This window comes from Ceratotherium simum, chromosome 22, assembly GCF_057802395.1.
Source record: "Ceratotherium simum simum isolate JZ-2026a chromosome 22, ASM5780239v1, whole genome shotgun sequence".
Taxonomy (NCBI): Eukaryota; Metazoa; Chordata; class Mammalia; order Perissodactyla; family Rhinocerotidae; genus Ceratotherium; species Ceratotherium simum.
The window spans coordinates 7725513-7748920 of NC_141921.1; the positions used below are offsets into that span (position 1 = coordinate 7725513).

Below are 23408 nucleotides of genomic sequence, written 5' to 3' on the forward strand. Positions count from 1 at the left end.
AAATAGAGCCTGTAATACAGAGGACATTGATAGCCATGAGTCAGAGTAGGAGATAAATATTCTAAAACTCTTTTCACACCCCTTTCACCTGTCTTTTGGCTGGCCTCTTAAAAAGAGCCTTTTTTAAGAGAAAGAGAAAGTTCAGTTATCTTCCTAAATATACAATTTGTTTGACTAAGGTTAAAAAGTAAAGTCAGAAGACAATTCACTAGCAAGAATCTCTGGCTTATGGTAAAGTCCTCACTCTTTTAACCACTCACCTTTGCCACTTGATCCAGATTTTTACACGGCTTATTATTGAAAGTGGCAGGATCTTTTTAGCAGGAAGCACACTTGCACTTGCTCTCTCACTCTCTCTCCCTCTCAAGCATGTGTGTTTCCTCCAAGGGGCAGAATGCTAGAAGTATTTTTAGATAACAATTAGAAAATGGAAATCTAGCATTTTCTGATTTAAGTACTAGGATATTTGAGTTAGAATAGTATGCATCCTAAATGCAGCATATCACCCTGGAATAGGAAAAGGACATTAATGGAAAAACTGATGAAATTCAAATAAAGTCTGTAGTTCATAGTTTTGTACCAGTGTTAATTCCTTAGTTTTAGTAGATGTACCATGATTTTATGAGATATTAACATTAGAGGAAGCTGGTGAAGGGTGGATGGGAACTCTCTGTATAAGCTTTACAACAGTTCTAAAAATATAAAATTATTTCAAAATAAAAATTTGAAATAGTGTGCATCTATACAAGTAGCAAAATTATGAAGAAAAGAAAAGAAATGAATACCACCAAAGTCAGGATGGTAATTACCTCTACAGAGGAGAGATGGGATTGTGATTGGGAAGGGGTGCGCAAAGACTTCTGAGGTATTGGCAGTTTCCTAGGAGATGATTACATAGATGTTCATTTGATACTTATTTGTTAAACTGTACATATGTTTCATACTCTTTTCTGAATGGATGTTATATTTCACAATAAAAGAAGATTAGAAAATGATATGGGGCCAGCCCCGTGACTTAGCAGTTAAGTGCGCGCGCTCCGCTGCTGGTGGCCCGGGTTCGGATCCCGGGCGTGCACCGACGCACCACTTGTCCAGCCATGCTGAGGCCACGTCCCACGTACAGCAACTGGAAGGATGTGCAACTATGACATACAACTATCTACTGGGGCTTTGGGGGAAAAATAAATAAATAAATAAATAAAAAGAAAATGATACGTGATGGTTTCGATTTAATAAGATTGCAAATCAGTAGTGGGAGACATTTGTTCCTAATGTCTTGTATTCCTTAATTTAGAGTTTGTAAAGAATATTTTCTTTAGTGTGGCACTGAGGGTTCAGCTATAAAATATTGCCTCTCTCAGTCATAGTTTTGTGTAATTTGTTTAGGTAGAAATGTTGAAGCACAATGATCCTTTTGCTCCTGGTGGAACAGTTGTTGCAGCTAACGATTCAGGTAAGGAAATAATTTATCAATTTCTTTGAACAGTAAACATTACCCTTTTTTTTTACACTTATTTTGGTCTCCAAATATATTTGTCCTGTTTATTTACTTTTATTGCACAGTTATACCCAATTGTAATTACCAATAATAATTATGATAAGTGTTTGTGTATCACTTTCTACTTATCTTCTCATTTATTGTTCATGTTAAGTATTTTACTAGAATATGTCCCATAGCTGATATCAGTAAAACCAGTAAAAGTTTTTTGCTTCATAAAAGGCAGTGTTGCTTGGCAGTTTCAAAGTCAGCATTGACTCTTACGGATCTTGGCCTAAATTAAAAAATTAGTGGTTTCCAATAGGTAATGATAATAACTTTACAAATAGTGCATAGGTTGTGTTAATAATACAAAGAAAAGCTAAATGTTATTCTAGCATCCAGTCTTCATGCTTTATTTATGATATCTAATTTTCCACATATTATTTTAATAACCTTTTAAGTAATATTCCCATTTTAAAGATCAGCAAACTGAGGACCAGAACATTAAGTAACTTGATCAAGATTATATGGTTTGCTGGATTTTTTTTTTTTTATCATTTAACTTTTTATTAAGGTTTAATATAAATACAGAAACATATATAAATTTCATTATTCTTTGGTAAACAGCTCAATTTTTTTTTCAGTCAATATGCACACAGGTAAAACTATCCAGATCAGATATAGAAAATTTCCAACATCCCAGAAGGCTCCCTTGTGTCCCTTTCCAGGAAATAAATATCCTCTATGTTGACTTGCATCACCATAAATTTTGATTGTTGCAAAATTGAATTCCAATATATTCAAAGAATCATACTGTATGGAATCAGGTCTAAATTTTAATATCTAAATTCTTTGGCTCAACACACCATCTGTGAGGTTTATCTCTAACGTTCTTGAATACTTCAGTAGATTGTTTTTTATTGTTGTGACTTATTCCTCTGTATTTATATCCACAATTTCATTAGCCATTCTCTTGTTAATGGGTTTTGAGTTAGTGGGCTTTGGCAACTATAAATAAAGTTGCAATGAACATGTATTATCATAGTTATGTGCATGCAGTTCTCTTGAGTATATATCATAGCAGGTATATACTCAGCAATGGGGTTCCTGAATCATGGGGCTAGAAAGATGTTAAGTTTTAGTGGATTCTGACAAATAGATGACCAGAATAGTTGTAAAAATTTATCTACTATCAGTAATGTATGAGAATTCCAGTTGTTCAATATCTTTGCCATCACTTAGCATTTTCAATCTTATTAATTTTAACTCTATTGGTGTGGGTTTGCTGGATTTTAATCAGGTGAAGCCAAGATTCACACCTAAGTCTACCTAAGTCTAACAGAGTCTAAAAGCTTTTTCAACTAACTCGGCTTCTTTCTCACTATTCATTTAAAAATTAAACAGACCAGCTATTGTGTAGGAGAGCAGGGAATTAGAGGGAAGTGGACTCAAAACGTGTACATATCATGCTGGAAATTGGTTGCCTTATTTTTCCACATGAAATTAGGGTGAGTTATGCAGTACACAAATTTGCTGATGGTGGCAAATTGAGGATTATGAGCATAGAGAAAGATTAGTAGAAATACCTTCACAGTTTGGATTTCTTGTATTGTACAAATTGTAACAAGATGAGATTTAGCAGTGTGTGTTACTTGTTTTCAGGTTGAAAATTAACTTCCCACGTGAGTAGCAAGAAGAAGGAATGTAAAAAGCAGATATATAGAAAACAAGATTTAATGTAGTACTGGGTATTAGTTTAAACCAAAATTTAGAATGATAGCAAATAAGATTTCTAAAAGGCTTATTGTAGTAACAGTGGTTAAATTATATCTTTTTAAAATATATGTGCTTTTTTAGACTCTCATTATTGAACTGATAAAGTAATATATTGCTGGGATATTATGTGATTAGAAGGGGTAACCTAAGAGAATAAAATGAAACGTTAATACATTTATAATTAACTTCTGATTGCCCACACTAAGGTATGGTAAGTGCTATGAGAGTTCATAAAGCTGCAGAAATTTAAAGGAAAGGGAGATCACCTCTATTTGGGGTAAATCATGAATGATTTTAAAGCAGAAGGTCGCTTTTGTGGTATGCCTTGAAAGAATGGGCTGGGGGGCTGGCCTGTGGCGTAGTGGTTAAGTCTGTGTGCTCCACTTCAGTGGCCTGGAGTTCGCAGGTTTGGATCCCGGGCGTGGACCGACCCACCACTTGTCAAGCCATGCTGTGGTGGCGTTCCATATAAGGTAGAGGAAGATGAGCATGGATGTTAGCCCAGGGCCAACCTTTCTCAGCAAAAAGAGGATGATTGGCAACAGATGTTATCTCAGGGCTAATCTTCCTCACACAAAAAAAGAAAGAATGGGCTAGAATTTTTAATAAGTAGATATGGAACCAGAGTATGTAAAGCAGAGAGAGTAACATGAGCAAGGAGTGGAGGAAGGAGACATGTTCAAGGAAAATAGACATTTTGATAAAGCTTATTTATAGATAGAGGAATGGTCAGGTTAGGGCTGAAGTGGTCGATTGCAGCCTTACTGTAGAGGTTTCTATTACCTCTGTTGGTCTTCTCTTTCAATTCCAGCTCCCAGCTCATTTCCTGTAAAGTGGTAGGATAAATGACTATAATAGCCTAGGAGGGGGCTAAGATTTATTGTTGTTAATCGTAACAATAATAGATACCATTTATTGAGCACTTGTGTGGTTCCAGCACTCCATGTGCTAACCATTTTCTCATATGTACTTGGTCTCATTTAATTCTCACAGCAACTACATGAGATAATTGGTATTATGTTTATTGTACAGACAAGGAAATCAAGACATGGGGAGATGAAGCTGTTTCACAAAGTTAAAGAAGTAGTAATAGGAGGACCTACATTCAGATGAGGTCTCTGATTTTCTACTAACCTCTTTGGTCATTCCTTTTGTCTCCTTTGCTGATTCTTCTGCTTTCCCCCAACTTCTTTGTGTTGTGTTGCTTTAGGTCGTAGACTCTGGACCTCTTTTTTTCTCTATCTGTACTCCCTTGGGGATCTCATTTGGTTTCGTGGCTTTCCATACCATCTATATGCTGATTTATATCTCTAACCACATCTTTTTTCCTTAAAGTGATAGACTCAGCTTTATTTGTTTTGGAGGAAATGTTGCCAGATACTCAAATCTGAATAACCATTGTTTATCTGTCACTTTTTTCAAGTAAAAATGACATTCCATGAAAAAAGCAGCTAGTTAACTTCTTTCTCAGACTATCAGGCAAGTGCTTTTCCTCCAGATAACCATCATCCTTTGGTACTCAGCAGAAGTGCTTTATGCATATTTCCCATTTTGTCACTCAGAATTTTAAAAATTGTGTGTACCAAAGGGTCACAATTTATTAAAACTAATAATTTTTATTGATTCATCAAGGACAGACATTCTTAGGTGCAGTTGGCCTTTTTCTTCCCCCTGCGAGTTTGTGATGGGGAAGAATACAATGGCTACCAGCCGGTAAAGTTGGGTGCCACCACCTTGATTCCCACTAAGCCATCAGCAGTTTTACCCACCATTGGTTGTGTGACATTTTTGCAAATATCAACACCATGAGAAAGATAAATAACATCTTCATATTCTGAAAATATTTTTGACCTTACAGACCTCCCTAAAAGGGTGTTGGGGACTCGGGGGTCTATGGACCGCACTTTGAGAACTGCTAATCTAATATGTTCTAAAAGATTTTCCTGTTGCCCTATATTCTGCTGGTCTGTGTTCCCTTAGGACGGCTTGCTCCTAGGAGGTATCTGGGACAGATGTCTCCTTTTATTCAAAACGAGAGCAAGAGAATAATCTCAAAGTCTTGGAGAAAAAGCTAAAGAGTAGAGGTTATCTTTTTAGTTCTGTATTTAGCCTGGTGCTTCTGCTCTTCTCACTTCCTGGGGTGGCATTTTCCAGTTCTGTGCCTTCAGCTACAGCCTATTTTGTGATGACTCCTCGATTTAGTCCTCTAGTCCTGAACTCTCTTCTGAGCCTCCAGTACCTTCAAGTTACCTACTGGATATTTCCTTTTAGGTGTCATGCTCAACAATGCTTAAAATTGAAATAGTCATCTTTTCTAATTAGTCTCTCCTTCAAAATATAGTATGAACAAAAATCAAAAGCAAATCTTTACCTCCTCCTATGTTCTTTCTGTATTAATGACACTATTACTTACCCTCAGCCAATCATCCTAGACTTCTTCTCTATCATTCCTCACCTCCAATAAATTGCCAACTCCTGATTTTTTACCCCCAAATGGACTGTGATTGTCTGTTCCTCCTTATGCTCAGCTTTGTTTGGGTCCTCATCGTGGTTTACGTGGACTAGGATACTAAATTGCCTCCAGTCTCTTTACCTGCCAGTCCTTCATCTACATGACTGCCAGAGTTGTCTGTCTTAACATTTGATCATGTTACTAACCACAAGTCTAGGTCACTAGCCTTGTGCTCCAGATATGTGTTTATGTGTGTATAATTTTTATTGTCATTTATGTTATATATTACCTATATTATTATGTATTATTTATTATATTATCTGTATTATATTTGTATAATATATATTTATATTTGATGGTCTTTTACTTAATGTGTCATAGGTATATGTCTGAAAGTAAAGTTGTCCACCCTATGAAATATAAAACAATACTAAACATCTCTGTGAATAGTATTATCATTGACTCAGTTGCCCAAGTAGAGACCTGGGAGGCTTGGTTGCATCCCTATTCTTCTACTCCAGAGCTTCTGGGACGTGGCAGAGGCTTACCAGTTGACTGCTGAAGAAATGAATTAATGATTTGTCTCAAATCTGCTGCATTGTCATAAGATTTTGAATTGAATGCAAACATAAACAGTCTACAGAGGGGTTGTCATGATTAGAACATGGGTGCTTGAGTCCAGCTACCTGCACTTATTCAGATAAAATTGCTAGTTGCTTAGGTTTTTTTAGTCTCAGTTTCCTAAACTATAAAATGAGGTTCATAATTATACCTCATGATTTGTTGGGTAGGTTAAATGAGATAATGCATGTTCAAGTGTTTATTGTGGTTCCTATCGTAGTAAATGGTAGCTGCTGTTATTACTACTACTACTACTTTTTGGTTTAATGGTTTCCAAACACAAACTAATGTTACTTGTAATATACTCTGTTAGTTCCAAGTTAAATAGGGACAATGGAGAGAGAGAGATTTTTATTTTTATTTTGACTTGTAAAAATTCTTTTTCCACTTCAGTATAAAGGGAGATTAGTTCTGGTGCTAGAAAATTTTTTGCATGGAATATTTTACTAACTCCTGACTGAGAAAATGCAGTTTCTCAGTCCAACTCTTAACTAAAGCTTTATAATATCCTGAGGATGTAGAAGGGAGCTCATGGCCTCCCCAGAGCATCTTTGACTCCAGCAGTAGTAAAATGCCAAGTAGGTCTTCGTTTTTGTAGACAATGACTCAGGCTAAGCACACAGATGTTCGCATATTTTACTATTCTTAGGCTCTGCTTTCTTTCATGTTTGTTCTCTAATTTTCTCCATTTCCACAAACCACAGGCCGTAACTGTCTCTTCAAGGCCACTTAACTTTTTGAATGAAAAGAATGTGTGTGCGTGAACAGGTGTGGATTTGTGCACAGTCATGCATCGCTTAATGATGGGGATATATTCTGAGAAATGCATCGTTAGGCTATTTCATTGTTGTGTGAACATCATACAGTGTATTTACACAAACCTAGATGGTATAGCCTACTACACACCTAGGCTGTGTGGCACTAATCTTATGACACCACCGTCGTCCTATACGTAGTCCGTGGTTTACCAAAACGTCACTATGTAGTGCATGAATATATTTGTGTATAGTGTGCATATGTCTCCCTCTTCTCCCACCTCTTTTCTGTCCACAAATAAAAGAAAGTGAAACATTTTTTGTAAAGTCTTCTTTGCTTCCTCCTCATAAACCTAGGTATTGCTTCTCTTTTGCTCTCTTTGAACCTGAACACTTACTGTGTGGCAGTTGTATACATGTATATCACTCAATTAAATCATGAGTTCCTTGAAGGTAGGTGTTGTGTCTTATTCCACTCTAAATCCGCAGTACCTAGCCTTGAACATAATAGATGCTTAGTAAACGTGAGTGGATGAATGGGTCAGTGAGTGAGTGAGTGACTGAATGAATGAATTGGAGACCAGCTTGAGAAAATGGATCCTTTGTTAATGACCAACATCTACACCTCAGATTATTCATGAGTATCTCTTGAAAGTTTTCTCTGAACTTGAGCTTGATTATCTTGTGGGTCATGAATGGGTCATTTGGGGGAAAAAAGTTTTCTTCCTCTTCTCAGGATTCTCGGGTAGACAGCTGTTTTATGGAGATTATTTATGAGCGTTAAAACTGGTTTCCCTTATTCCTTGTTGGTCAGCTGGTTGTGCTAAGATATGTTATGTTATCTTTTTGGAAGATCCTTAATAAATAGACAGTTTCTGTCCCTTTTTTCTTTGAACATTTTCGATAAGTATGAGCATCTCCTATTTGCCAGACCTTGTTCTAGGCCTTAAGGATACAGTAGTGAACAAAACAAAGTTCTTGTCTTTATAGAGCTTGTATGGGAAAGATAGGCAATAAAGAAATATATAATATGTCGAGTACTGATGCATGCTGTGAATTAAATCAGGGTAATGGGATAAAAAGTGATATGCCTAAAATGTAGCTTTATCATTCACACCTCACAAAAAAAGCGTATCAGCATAGTATGATCGTCAAATATGTAAGGGAAAAAAATACCAGGAAAAAAAGCTGTTAAAGAAGTATGCTAAAATATTAGTGAGGGTTATATCTGATAATGAGCTTATAGATGATATTTCTCTTATTATGCTTTTATGTATTTTTCCAAAATGTTCATTACCTTTATTCTTGGGGAGAAGAGGGTGTTAGTGAGGTCATGTTTGCATTTAAAGCCTCATTCTGCTGGCCCATAGCTCCTGTGTGCATCAAGAGGAAGAAAGCCACCTTCTGAGTTCTTCTCCAAGTGTTTCTGGGACTCCTCAGCAGGTGTCTTGTATGCAGTCTGAACAAGTTCACATTCAGTGAGTCCTTCCAGTGTCTGTATAGGCCTCTGTTTCATATCAGCCATGATCAGTATGTGAGAAAGTTCTTGCCGAAATCGTAATTCTCTAATTTGGGGCAAAAGTGCTTTGTCATTCATCCAGGATATGTGCCCCAGTGTTTGGACCAATGCTGAATAGGTCATTTATTCTAGTGAAGAAAGTGTAGAAAAACTCCAGTAGGCTACATGTAGCATATTCTTGATACACAAATGTCATATTTTTTATTAATTTCTTTTACAATATATACTTCACAATATTTCAGTCAAACCTGACCTAACTCAGTACTATTGCCACATGTGTTATGCCTTCTTGTAAAAGCTGTGGGACAGCGGTGGAGAAAAAGCATGAAGCAGATTTTTCAGTCCAGTGAAATGAGCCCAACTGCTTTTCCCTTGTCACCCTCTACCAATCAGGAGAGCGTCTGCACCCTGCTGAGGCCGTACCTCAGCTGCTGTGGCATCAGGAATTACAGGAAGGGGAGGAGAAAGAAGGGAAAGCTTGACACAGCACCCGTGGCTAGGCTGCGCCCCAGGCTGTGAGACTCAGCAGATAATGTAGTGATAAAACATCTTTCATAGCTAAAGCTGTAGGATTTCTTGTAACTCTGGACTTGCAACCTTGCCCTCAGGTTCAGAGTTGTTGGTGTATCCCTAATGGACTGATTTTCTTCTGTGTTTCTACTCACCCCCTTTTACTTACTTCCTCCACCCTGTGATTGTCTTGGTGACAATGCAAACAAAAATAATATATATCTTCCTTCCCCTTCTTCTGTTTACGTCCCTGGTGTACTCATTTTTAGAGGTAAAGGCACACTTTACACATTTAAATGGCTGGGTGGGCACACTTTTGTTCTGAAACTGATTTGATGTAAAGACCAAGAGTTGAGGAAGAACAAGGAGAATTTCTTTTCTTTTCTTTTCTTCTTTTCTTTTCCTTCCCTCCCCTCCCCTCCCCTCCCTTCCCTTCCCCTTCCCTTCCCCTTCCCTTCCCTTCCCTTCCCTTCCCTTCCCTTCCCTTCCCTTTTCCTTCCCTTCCCTTCCCTTTTCCTTCCCTTCCCTTCCCTTTTCCTTCCCTTCCCTTTTCCTTCCCTTCCCTTTTCCTTCCCTTCCCTTCCCTTTTCCTTCCCTTCCCTTCCCTTCCCTTCCTTTTGCAGTAACATTGGTTTATAACATTATATAAATTTTGGGTGTACATCATATTTTGATTTCTGTGTAGATTACATCATGTTCACCACACAAAGACTAATTACAATCCATCACCATACACGTGTGCCTAATCACCCCTTTCACCCTCCTCCTTCCTCCCTTCCCCTCTGGTAACCGCCAGTCCAATCTCTGTCTCTGTGTTTGTTTTTGTTTTTATCTTCTATTTATGAGTGAGATCATATGGTATTTGACTTTCTCCCTCTGACTTATTTTGCTTAGCATAATACCCTCAAGGTCCATCCATGTTGTCACAAATGGCATGATTTCATCATTTTTTATGGGTGAGTAGTATTCCATTGTCTATATATACCACATCTTTATCAGTTCGTCCCTTCATGGGCACCTAGTTTGCTTCCTAGTCGTGGCTATTGTCAATAATGCTGCAGTGAACCTAGAGGTGCATATATTTTTACGCATTCGTGTTTTCATGTTCTTTGGATAAATACCCAGCAGTGGAATAGCTGGATCGTATGGTAGTTTTATTCGTAATTTTTTGAGGAATCTCCATACTGTTTTTCATAGTGGCTGCACCAGTTTGCACTCCCACCAGCAGTGTATGGGAGTTCCCTCTTCTCCGCATCCTCTCCAACACTTGTTATTTCCTGTCTTGTTAATTATAGCCATTCCGACAGGCATGAGGTGATATCTCATTGTAGTTTTGGTTTGCATTTCCCTGATAATCACTATGTTGAACTTCTTTTTGTGTGTCTCTTGGCTATCTGTGTATCTTCTTTGGAGAAATGTCTGTTCAAATCTTTTGCCCATTTTTTAATTGGGTTGTTAGTTTTTTTGTTGTTGAGAGGTATGAGTTATTTATATATTTTGGACATTAACCCCTTATCAAATACATGGTTTGCAAATATCTTCTGCCAATTATTAGGTTGTCTTTTCATTTTGTTGATGGTTTCCTTTGCTGTGCAGAAGCTTTTTAGTTTGATATACTCCCAGTTGTTTATTTTTTCTATTGTTTCCCTTACCCGGTCAGACGTGGTACTTGAAAATATGCTGCTAACACTGATGTCCAAGAGTGTACTGCCTGTGTTTTCTTCTAGAATTTTCATGGTTTCAGGTCTTACATTCAAGTCTTTAATCCATTTTGAGTTAAGTTTTGTGTATGGTGTAAGATAATGGTCTACTTTCATTCTTTTGCATGTGGCTGTCCAGCTAGGAGAATTTTTCTGTGCCTCTTTGCTTGCTGTCTTACCCTCTCTTTTGCAGTTCTCTTTCCCCTCCTTCCTTTGTTTCTTTCTATTTTCCTGTATCAAGCAGCAATTCCTATAAACATTCTTTGACTTTATTGGTAGCCCTTATGCCTGAACAGGTGAAGCCTGTCTCAAAGTAGAGCAGTTTGTTCCAGCTGAAAATGTTAGTCCATTTGGTAAGTACACTATGATGGAACAGATAGCTTCTCATGCCTGTGGAACAGTGGTTAGATAATCGCTTTCACAATTACTGTTCCTTCTGCCTGAAATAGCTTTCTCTCCCTCACCACCATCTATTTGGCAAACTCTGTTCCTTATTTAAAAGACCTGGCTCAAATGTCAGGCCTTCTTTGACACTTCCTGTTCTCCCAGATGGATAGTGACTCCTTATACAGGTTTTCATACCTCTCTAATAGCTCATTTAAGGTTGTTTTATTATTATTTGTTTCCGTGTCTCTCACTAGACTGTGAGATTTTCAGGGATAAGAACTATATCTTCTTATTTTTTTGGATTTACTGTATGGTCAACAAATCTTTTTTGACCTTTCATTCTTCATTAAATAAGGCTTAGTCCCTGTTTTAAAGGACCTCACAATCCAGTAGGGGTGATGTATCAGTCACAGATAACCATAGTACAAACTAGAATGCTGTCAGTGCCACAGAGAAGGAAGAAATCACTTCTTGCTGTGGGAATTAGAGACACCTAGGTTATTCCAGGCTTTGTGGATGAGGTAGCATTTAAAATGGGCCTAGAAGGATGAGTGTGAAATGTGAAATTAATGGTGTCTAGCTTTTTTTACTTCTTGATGTCTTTGTGAGAAATAGTTTAAGCACATGGGAGCTATATTATTTGACATGCATTCCAAAGCCTTAAACACTTTACCTCGAGTTAGTTTACCTGCTCTTGATCTTAAATCATTCATCAGTTGATTTATACAAAGGAATATATCTTGAGGGGATATCAATGTGCTTACTGTCTTTGTGGATGTAAGTCATAAATTCAGGAACTAATATTTGGGATTAGATATTTTTCATCTGTCTGACTGTTACCAAGTGAAAGAGGACATGGGGGCCAGCCCCGTGGCATAGCGGTTAAGTGCACGTGCTCCACTGCTGGTGGCCCGAGTTCGGATCCCGGACGTGCACTGATGCACCGCTTGTCAGGTCATGCTGTGGCGGCGTCCCACATAAAGTGGAGGAAGATGGGCGTGGATGTTAGCTTAGGGCCAGTCTTCCTCAGCAAAAAAAAAAAAAGAAAGAAAGAAAGAAAAAAAAAGAGGAGGATTGGCATGGATGTTAGCTCAGGGCCGATCTTCCTCACAAAAAACAAAAAAAGGAAAAAAAAAAGACATGAAATTTGATGTCTTTCTGTCCTGTTGCATTGATTTTCTTTATTCATTTTAGCCACAGACCCCTTTGCTTCTGTTTTTGGAAGTGAAACATTTGAAGATGGATTTGCTGACTTCAGCATATTGTCAAAGGTAATCTGCAGTGACTATTGGGAAGGTAAAATGTACTCTTTCCACCAAAGCAGCAGTCCTTCCTTTAAGTTATATAACCCTCTCACAGACAGTGCAACCTGATTTCAATGAGTCACAGCAAATGTTGATTCTAGATAGAAATGAAAGATAAGATGTAATTAAAGTAGACATATTTCTATACATAAAGACAATGGTGAATGGTACAGTTAATTATAATTTTCTACTGACGGGTTTGCTCAACAACTTCATTTTAAGAGTCTTCTGTGTTTTTAAACACGTTTCTTCCAACTGAACTACATTTTTCCCCTGTTAATATGGCCTGGGTCAATAGCTGGTAAAATCTGGGCATTCATTCCATCTCCTCTGCGTTGGTTACTTGATTTTATGTTCTGAGGCTGTTAGGGTTAATATTAAGATAATTAATACACATAGTCCAGCACTATATGTCCCCTACCTCTTTTCCAGTTGTAGCTCTAGGATTGATTCAGGCCAAAAGAGTAAAATTAGAATATATGTCAAATTGTCTATATCACTAGTTCTCAACTGGGTGAATTACCACCCAACCCCCAACCCCTGGAAACATTTGGCAATGTCTAGAGACATTTTTGGTTGTCACAACTGGGGAGAAGGGGTATTCATATCTAGTGGATAGAGACCAGGGATGCCGTTAAACATCCTAAAACACACTGTTCAGCCCCCCACAACATAGAATTATGTCCACCCCAAAATGTCAGTAGTGCTATTGTAGAGAAACACTGGCCTAAGTAGATCTAAAATTGTAATGTCTGATTCATTATAGAAAAGTGATTCATATTAGAAAGGCAGGGTCTTCAGACCTACATTAAGACTTATCATTCCATGGGATCAGTGTGCTTTAAAAAATTGACTTTTTTTTTTTTAATTTTATTTATTTATTTGTCCCCCAAAGCCCCAGTAGATAGTTGTATGTCATAGCTGCACATCCCTCTAGTTGCTGTATGTGGGACGCGGCCTCAGCATGGCCGGAGAAGCAGTGCGTTGGTGCGCGCCCGGGATCCGCACCCGGGCCACCAGCAGCGGAGCGCGCGCACTTAACCGCTAAGCCACGGGGCCGGCCCTCAAAAATTGACTTTTAAGGTGTCTCTCATGTTTTTCAAGATGCCATTTTCTTTGGTATTAGTATTAAATTTCCTATATTTAAGTGTATTGGGAAGTGTGGAATCAATATTTTTTTCTTTGATTATCATTTGGAATAGATATTCATTTGAGGAAAACCATACAGTCCCTTTACGATGGGCCTCAGGTGGTTTTATATTGCCTGAAGCTTAACAAACCTTTAATCCAGAGTTGTCTTGTTTTGGTATGATCTGTTGCCCTTAGTAAGTAGTGATGTTATAATCACTACTCATATAGAACAATTTTTTTAAAAAAATTTTCCCTTTGGCCCTGAATACAAAATGGCCCTCAAACTCTCAGAATTGAAATAAGGCTGCATAATATTGAAAATCATTCTTCCAAAGACTACATATACAGTTTGGTTGGTATAATATATATAACCACATATAAACATTTCTTTTCAAACAAAGGTCAACAATGAAGATCCTTTTAGTTCAGCCACATCGAGCTCTGTCAGCAGCATGGTTGTTACACAAAATGTGCTTGAGGAGACACTGGTCAAAAGTGAAGACGTACCCCCAGCACTGCCACCGAAGATCGGAACTCCAACAAGACCCTGCCCACCACCACCTGGTATGAGAGTTGGTACCTTTCCTACGTCAACTAGATGCTTTTTGCTTTCTGAAAAGTATTGTGTGGGCCTTATTTATAGACTTATATAAAGGGTCTTAAACAAAACACATTAAAGAACATGGCAGAAGCCTGCTGCTATCGTCTGTTCTGACCTCAATACAGAATTACGGACATGTGCCTAAGAGACCAGCATGTGTAACTGTCTTGAGTTACTTTTCTGGCAAGAGCTAATTTCTTTTTAAATTATTTTAGGGAGGCAGTAAATGGGAAGAGGAAAGTATCAATGAAATCTCTTGCTTTTTTGGAAGCTCATTGGTTGCCATTTGAATACAGTTTCCTGCACTTTGATGTTTTAATTAATTTCTATAAGACAAGAGTAATTCAGAGTCCCCTTCTTTTCCTGCCAAATGTAAAGTCTTTCTTAAATCCTTTAATGTGAGACTATATAGCCTTTTTGGTATCCAAAATTCAGCAGTATAGTGATTTAAAAGAAAGTATTGTTTTTCTTGAAGGAAAATATTATTTACCTCACTTAATAAGAGACTCCTTTATTTTATAAAAGTGACTTTTGGTCCAGAAACAAATGCTTTTTTTTTTTTTTTAAGGCAAGATTGGCCCTTTGCTAACATCTGTTGCCAATCTTCCTTTTTTTTCTCTCACCAAAGCCCCAGTACATACTTGTATATCATAGTTGTATAGATGTAGCTCTTCTATACAGGACGGCGCCTCAGCATGGCTTGATGGGTGGTGAGTGGGTCCATGCCCAGGATCCGAACCGGCGAACCCCGGGCCGCCGAAGCAGAATGCGTGAACTTAACCTCTGTGCCACCAAGCCAGCCCCCAGAAACAAATTCTTAATATTTTTATTTTTCTGTTTTTTGTTTCATTTTGTTTTTAGCACTATACAAAGGAAAGGTTTTTTTGTTTTGTTTTTAATGAAGATAATAAAGTTCATGAGAAGTAGCTAAAAAGGCAATCCCCTGAGTGGTTGCATTGCTGGTAGGCTGTTATGCGAGGAGACACATCTGGTACATTGTTGTCTTAATCATATATCATATCATTCCTTGATAAATTTTCAGCCACAGTAGTTATAGATTATTATTCTTGCCTTTTCATAGTATCTCCCTATGGTATTTATTGGGCAGATTATTTTTTTCTTCTTTGACTTAAAGAATTGCGTGTATAATTTTTAATACTCAATTATCTGTTGAAAAATCAGGTAAACAAGTAAAATGATTTCTATCTTTTCAGGAAAAGTAACCTACATATATATCGCTAGAGGGTAAAGTTGTCAGAATATATTAAAAAACAAATGAGTCAATTTGCTCATTTAAGTTTTACACCTATGATGCCAATAGGTTATTTTTTTAAGTCCTAAGTAAAATAATATACTAGTGCTTTAACTAAATCTAAGAATCTTCAGCAAAGCAAGTATATATCACTGTAGAAATTCTAGGTCAAGGAAAGAAGGATGGTTTGTTGGAGACAGCACTGGACTGGGAGCTTAAAGATCTGAGTTCTAATTCTGGATATCTTCTGACCTGCTCTGTGATCTTAAGTGTGCAATTTCAACAGCTGTCTGAGCTGTTAGATGGTGGCGCTAATTCTAAGTTTGCCTACCTTCACAGGGTTTTTGGAAGGATCTATTGAAATATGAGAAATGAACATCTTTTGTAAGCTGCTACAGTGATGGAAAAAATCTGTTGTTATGATTGCTATTACCAGCTTATCCCATTTTAGGAAAAATATATATTTGAAGACATTTTAACATTCTTTTGTTTTGTCTTATTTCTTGGTGAGGAAGATTGGCCCTGAGCTAACATCTGTGCCCATATTCCTCCATTTTATATGTGGTATGCCTGCCGCAGCTTGATGAGCGTTGCGTAGGTCCATGCCCAGGGTCCGAACCTGCAAACCCTGGGCCACAGAAGCGGAGCTCGTGAATTTAACCACTGTGCCACCAGGCTGGCCCACATTTTAACATTCTTATCTTTTCTTCAAGAAGTACTAAGTTTAAGACTTTAAAATTAGACAACTTGTTTGAAAGTAGTGATGAGTTAATGAGCAACACTATGCTGTTGTTTGGTCAAAGATTAGTTTGTCAGCAACCACAAAGGTTTTAGGCTCTGCGCTTCAAAACATTCTCTTTATTCTTAAGTTTGAAATACTGTAGGTGGCAAAAAGTGGGTGGGGTTTGTCAAGATAATCTTTAATTTTATGCTCCCAGGTGTTGTATATAGATCCAGAAAAAAATCTGAAGAATATTGGCATTTTCAAAGGTCATTTGCCCTTACTGCTACTAGTGGATAACTATCAGGCAGAAGTCCTAACAGCAGAGGCCATTTCTGTCTTTATTCTTTGTCATTCTCCTCCTGTTTTATCCTTTTCTCTCTTCTTGGGAACATGCTGCTTTGGAGAAGAAAAGGTTTACTCTTTGGGCAAAAATATGATTTCTGGCCCATCTCCTCCCCCTTTGCTATTTTTTCTTTTGGCTACATAGAGCTGGAATGTATTTGAGAGATTGTGAAAAATTTGAGGACAGACTGCTATGGCCATTTAAGACCATATTAAGAATGTGTTTTAGGCACTCACCCATCCTTCACCCCCAGTTCTTTAATGCTCCCTATGTTCATATTTGTGTGTTTGTGTTTGCCATATTTGCTGGTTGAGTTAATTGTCATGATTTTGATCCAGGGAAAAGACCCATCAACAAATTGGATTCTTCTGATCCCTTTAAACTGAATGATCCATTTCAGCCTTTCCCAGGCAATGACAGCCCCAAAGAAAAAGATCCTGATGTGTTTTGTGATCCATTCACTTCTACTACTACCACTACCAATAAAGAGGCTGACCCAAGCAATTTTGCTGACTTCAGTGCTGTAAGTACTATGAATGGGCTGTTTGGGGGAAAATCTTTCCATTGACAGCTTGAAGAGTTTTCAAAGATTACTTTGGAATCTGCCAAATTTGCATCATTTAAACTAAATTTATCAACATACTAAAAATGATCTTTCTTCTTCTCCCAACCAGAGCTTCTGTTTGATTCTGTTTTGATGGTTGTAGAATTATTCAATTGCACAAATGATTTTAGTAATCTCAGTTCTCGTGGTATATACCAGTTGTTTTGCAAATTCTTCTCTTGGTCTTGGTAAACAATATAAATAAAATCCTGACAGTTATTATTTTGCAAATTGTTATGGATGATGGGCCATTAGAGAGTCATTTGCTATCTGCCCACTGGATGAATAATGCCAATAATGAGCTTGTGTATTTGTAACTGTGTATGTGTGTTTGTGTATAAAGCTTTGATGATTTCTGGACATCAGTCAGCAACTAGTATATGAGAGGACAGGGCCAGGGATTCTTTGAATAGAAAGTGAAAGTCTGGTTTTATATGGTAGCGTTTTTAAAATGTAAATGTCAGTTTTATGAAATAAATACGAATGTCAGGAGCTAAACAATCTTTAATTATTTGGAGTGCTCTAATTCACTAGCCTTCCATATTTACTCTGCATTCTCCCATAATGACTAAAATAGACCAGTAAAAACAATGGAAGGGGGCTGGCCCCGGGGCTTAGCAGTTAAGTGCGCGCGCTCCGCTACTGGCGGCCCGGGTTTGGAACCCCGGGCGCGCACTGTCACACCGCTTCTCCGGCCATGCTGAGGCCGCGTCCCACATACAGCAACTAGAAGGATGTGCAACTATGACATACAACTACCTACTGGGGCTTTGGGGAAAAAAAGAAAAGGAGGAGGATTGGCAATAGATGTTAGCTCAGGGCCGGTCTTCCTCAGCAAAAAGAGGAGGATTAGCATGGATGTTAGCTCAGCGCTGATCTTCCTCACAAAAAAAAACAAACAAAGAATGGAAGGATAGGGCCGGCCCTGTGGCTTGGTGGTTAAGTGCACGCGCTGCAATGCTGGTGGCCCGGGTTCGGATCCCGGGTGCGCATCGAGGCACCACTTCTCTGTCCATCCTGAGGCCGAGTCCCACATACAGCCAACTAGAAGGATGTGCAGCTATGACATACAACTATCTACTGGGGCTTTGGGGGTAAAAAATAAAATAAATAAAATCTTTAAAAAAAGAATGGAAGGATGCTGTGATAACAGCATAGGCAGGGCCTGGCATATAAGATCACAGAAATGGGGCAACAAACTCTGGAGGGACATAAAGCAATGACATATATTCCACCATTATTCAGGTAAAAACAAGGATTTTTTTTTTAATAAAATTCTTAGAGTAACAAAGTTTCATTTGCCCAAATTTTTTTTCAGGCGAAATGACCTTCATTATCATTACCTATTCTGTAACAAAGGAATTTTCCTCTACTTATCACCTTAAGCCCTTGAAATGGTTTTGGAAATAGGAGATATAGTGACCAGGTGACCCTGGCCGCAGTCTGCCAAATGTCTCCCTTAGTGTAGCACTGGGTCGCTCAACCAGTCACTTTATCCTTGCAGCCGTTTCTAGTTAGAAAGGAGGTAGGCAGGAATCTGCATGCAACTAAGGCAGACAGAATAGACTGAGCTACCCACCTTTTGAATCTGTACTCTAAGTTCCAGTGGCTTTTAGTTCCAGTGGCTTTTAGTTCCAGTGGCTTTTTCTGAATGTCAAGGAACAGAATAGGAATCAATATTTTGAATATTGGAAAATAGAGTGTCAGAATTATATTGATTTAATTTTTGTTAGATGGAATTTGAGTTGTTTCAAGCAGAGAATCCAGAATTGCTCTTTTTAGATTATAATCCTCTTAGTATAAAATAACCTTCTGGCAGTTTGTGGTATTTAATATCTTAAATATGATTTCAGCAAGTCAAAACGTGGTTGGAATAAGTCTTGAGTAGTAGCTGAGGCACTTTTGCTTATTTCATACTCCAAAATCTCAATATAGTATATAATATAAAGCAGCTCATAATAAGAATGTCTTCCTTTTTTCATTATGAAAGATTTGTTAAGTATTATAAATTTCAAAGGGCCTCTAATTCACTAGGAAAAAAGGCACCATTTTCAAAAAGCCTGGAAAGTAATTTCATTTCATCCTATTATGGTATGCCTCTGTATGACAGGACTTGAAACCAAGTAGAATTTATTTATTTATTTATTTATGTAGGTTTTGGTGAGGAAGATTGGCCCTGAGCTAACATCTGTGCCCATCCTCCTCTATTTTTCTGTATGTGGGATGTCACCACAGCATGGCTTGGTGAGTGGTGTGTAGGTCCACGCCCAGGATCTGAACCTGCAAACCCTGGGCCGCCAAAGCCGAGTGCATGATCTTAATCACTACGCCACCAGGTTGGCCCCAGACTTTTTTATTTAGTAACTGCCAAGGTTGCTGTTTTGAGTGGATAAAAATATTTCCCTGACCTAATAATTACCAGTGTTAAGGTTTTATTTAGACTGGGTCAAAAAGTTCTCAATGCCTGCCAAAATCTTGATAATGCATTTAAAAAAATGATTTAATGATTTGGTCCACATCTTGTTTAATATACCAGTACTACTATTTTGTATATAGGAAAATCAACATATTCTTTCTTCTGTACCTGAAGGGCTAGGATAAGGTAGGAAATCACCAGTGGGATTAAGTTGAAAATGATTTATCATGTGAGGATGCTCACTAAAGTTGAAGTAATAAATGTTTTACATTAGATAAAAAGGCTAGCCCTCTCTTGTTTTTAAATCTAATTCACCTGAAGTATTTCTGCTTTTTTTAAATGTTTTAATGTTTAGCTTTATAGATTTTCTATATGTAGACATTAATTTTTAAAGTTAAATAAGTAGTAAAACTGAATGTGTTTTCAGAAAAACAATTCAACAAGTAACAAATAAGACTGTTTTCAGAGTCCTTCAGGTGAAACAAGTAATGTCCTTTTGTAAAAAGTATTTTTCCTTCTTTTCTTTTTATTTGTTTTACTCATTAATTTATTCATTCACTCCTTCATTTGTCTTTTAAATGGCAGTATCCCTCTGAGGAAGATATGATTGAATGGGCCAAGAGGGAGAGTGAGAGAGAGGAAGAGCAAAGGCTTGCCCGACTGAATCAGCAAGAGCAGGAAGACTTAGAGCTGGCTATTGCACTCAGCAAATCTGAGATATCAGAAGCATGAAGAATTCTCCTGTCCTTTGCCAACCACACAACACGGTTCTTCCTGAATACCGAAGCTATTTACAGTGTGTATCAAAACTACCTATGAGCATGGGAATACAAAACGTTTGAGATACCTGTAACTGTGACAAAAGTTTGGGTTTTTTTTTACTCCATTTAAGATTTGTCTTTTTTTTTTTTTCCCCCTGTAAAAGCAGTAACACAGTCAGACTTCACCTAGGCCCCTGTTCTGGTGTGCATTTACTGTGAGCTTCTGCCTGCCTATGCTACTTTTACTGTGTAAAGCTAGAGCACCCAAGCTTCTGCCTTCTGGAATATAGAGAAATAGTTTCACCTGTGGTACCTGTGTTCTGTAGTTACTCCAATGATAGCCAGTGGGTTCTTAAAGTTTGCAATATTCTCCCGATTTGAATGGTTGAGAGAGGGGAAGAGAAAGAGCATGCTATTTCTGATAGTGCACATTGGCCAATTTAAAGAGCATGTTTGTATTTCCTGATAATCAAAATCTTGTTCAATTTGTTTTTTATAGACAAGGAAAAATATTTTGCGTAAATTGACTCCACTATTGAAAAAGAGATAATTTAGGTTGAACCATTGTAGCTTTGGACTCAATCTTTTCCTAAAGAAAAATGTTAAAGCCTCATGTGTGAAATATACTTAAAAAAAAATTCGCTGGATTTAAAGAATTTTAGATAAAGAGATACCTCTCCATAATTTTAAGTGCTAGACAGTGGAGAAAATTTATCACCTAAAATATACCAATGAGAGTATAAGGTAAGCAAAAATCTTAACATGGCAACCATTCTGCCACTGCTATGGCACTGTCTTCTTTAGTTGATGGTAGGTTTATTTTTTTACTTTTGCAGAAGAAACTTCAGCAAGCTAGAACTGGAAGGTACTTTAATTTTTTGTATATATATATTTTTGTTTTCTTTAATGAAGGCTCAATTACTTGAAATGTAATAATTTTCACTGAATACAAATGAAAAAAGTGACATGTATTAAATCATATTATTGCTTTTTGTCCATCTTTGTGGTTTAAAATAGTTTATTCTCTTCTTCTCTGTTTTTCACCTATAAAATTGGCAGACTAGCAAAACAAATCTTGTTTTTTTAATTGGGAGAGAAGGGACCTGCCAAATTATCCAAGCTCTTCATGTGATAAAAGCCTATCTCCTGTAAAACTGACCTAGCAGACAAGCTGAATTGAAATAGACTGTGAAGTAGGCTGTAAATTGCAGAGTAATCTTAGTTTTTTTTAACATCAGTTACTGACTTAGATAGTGTATTGAATACTAAGATAAAGAAAAATGCACCTAAAAACTAATTAAAAGTCTCTGTGGTCACCAAGTCAAGGTGGTATTGATTTGTGTTAATCAGAGTAACTTATTGCCTAGCCTATGAATAAATTCCAAAATATCCAATTCGTTTCAACTTGAAATGGTGCTTTTTTTCTCTCCACACACAATTGGACTGCTGCAGTTTAAAACAAACTTAAACCACTTTCTTGCACTGCTAACTTTTTCTACTTTTATAAATTGAAACATTTCAGCATAGAAGTCATACATATCAAGCAAGAGCTGAATTATAATGACAAGGCTTTAATTTTGATAAACTAATTCAGTGACCTAAGGATATATTGCAAAAGTTGATTGAGAAGGTAGTGTTGGGAGTTGTGATAGGTAGTGGTTTTGGGTTTTTTCCTTCCCCTTACACTTCAGGAAAAAGGTAAGTTGACTTGAACAACCTTCTTTTGCACTGGTAAAATGAACAGATGTTTGAAATGCTTTTAAAGTATTTTTTTTAATTAAAAAAACACTCTGGAAAAACTAAATATATGTAACTTATAAACACCGACTTTCAATGTAATAAGTGTACCCTAATCTTATATATGTTTAACTGGATTACATAGATTCTTATCTTTTGTTAAAATATGTATACTCAGTGGACCAATATAAAGTATGTATATATTATATAAATATATATATATGTATGTATCTATATCTCCATGCTCTCTTGTGTAGGGTGAATGTCTTAGAGTCGTTTGTGGTTATATTTTACATTGTTGACTCTGGCTCCAGAGCCTGTGTTGGAAAAGGGCAGATAAGTATTCCTGAGAGCAAAGTGGCACTAAGAAAGTTTTAACCATCTTCTACATACTTGTTCAGGTTTATTTGTGCTCTCTTTGTAGAATTTCCTCTTATGTTTCAAACTTCTAAATTGTAGCTTGTAATTATGAGAACAATAAACTTTTAAGTAATAATAAAGCATACTATCCACATCCTATTTGAAATGGAGTTTTACATAGTTCTCTCATGTCCATGCTGTGTCCAAGGAGGGGCAGGTATATAATCAGCACAGATTAATAAGTGTAAAGTGCTTGAGACAGTACCTGCTGTAGAATAAATACTCAATGCATGTTAACTATTATTTTTAGTTATCATGTCCGGTTTCGTGAAAAATAGGAAATGTGTGTGCATAGAGACAGTGCCTGAAACAGGTGGCTTAGCATCTGTTTGTTGAAGGAGGATTTGTGACATGGACTCTAGGAGGGCACTGTGGTGTAAAAAATTCATACAATCCTGGGGTGGAATCCCTGGTCTGCCATTTTTGAGAGTTATTTAGCCTCCCAGAGCCTCATTTTCCTCATCTAATGAACATCATAACACCTAACTCACAGGACTGTCCTGAAGGATTGTACTTGGACAGCTTTTTAATATTATTTATTTTAATTAAACAAATTCAGCCATGTTATTAATAGTGAAAATAGCTGTTGGCTATTGAATGCACATTATGTGTCAAGCACTTTGTGTGTGTTCTTGTTTAATCTTCACAACAGCCCCAACTGGCACTATTATTATCCTCTAGTGTTTTAGAACTGGGGAAACTGCGGCTCAAAAAGGTTAAAATAATGTGCTTCAGATCATATGCCTAATAAGTAGATGAGCCAGGAATGACTCGGATCTCTGTGATTCTAAAACATACTCTTTCCAGTTTACCATGCTTTGTCTCATTTTGTGTGGAAAAAATATGCTTATAGGAAATGCTCGGAACAGGACATGATAAATAATAACAACAAGTAACATGATAAGCTTCAGGCAG

The 23408-nt window shown here is 37.3% G+C and overlaps 1 protein-coding gene across 6 annotated transcripts in view; it reads left to right on the plus strand.

Moving 5' to 3' along the window:
- The window catches only part of EPS15 (epidermal growth factor receptor pathway substrate 15), a 138437-nt gene extending 115850 nt beyond the window's left edge, over nucleotides 1-22587 (plus strand). For all 6 annotated transcript variants that reach the window (XM_087445957.1, XM_087445955.1, XM_004438542.3 and 3 more), the window contains 5 exons: nucleotides 1387-1453; nucleotides 12395-12471; nucleotides 14037-14199; nucleotides 16894-17078; nucleotides 20161-22587. In XM_087445957.1, the coding sequence (XP_087302083.1) occupies nucleotides 1387-1453; nucleotides 12395-12471; nucleotides 14037-14199; nucleotides 16894-17078; nucleotides 20161-20307 (639 nt within the window). In that variant the 3' untranslated portion in view covers nucleotides 20308-22587. The remainder of the gene's footprint in view (nucleotides 1-1386; nucleotides 1454-12394; nucleotides 12472-14036; nucleotides 14200-16893; nucleotides 17079-20160) is intronic.
- The last annotated feature ends 821 nt before the right edge of the window (nucleotides 22588-23408 follow it).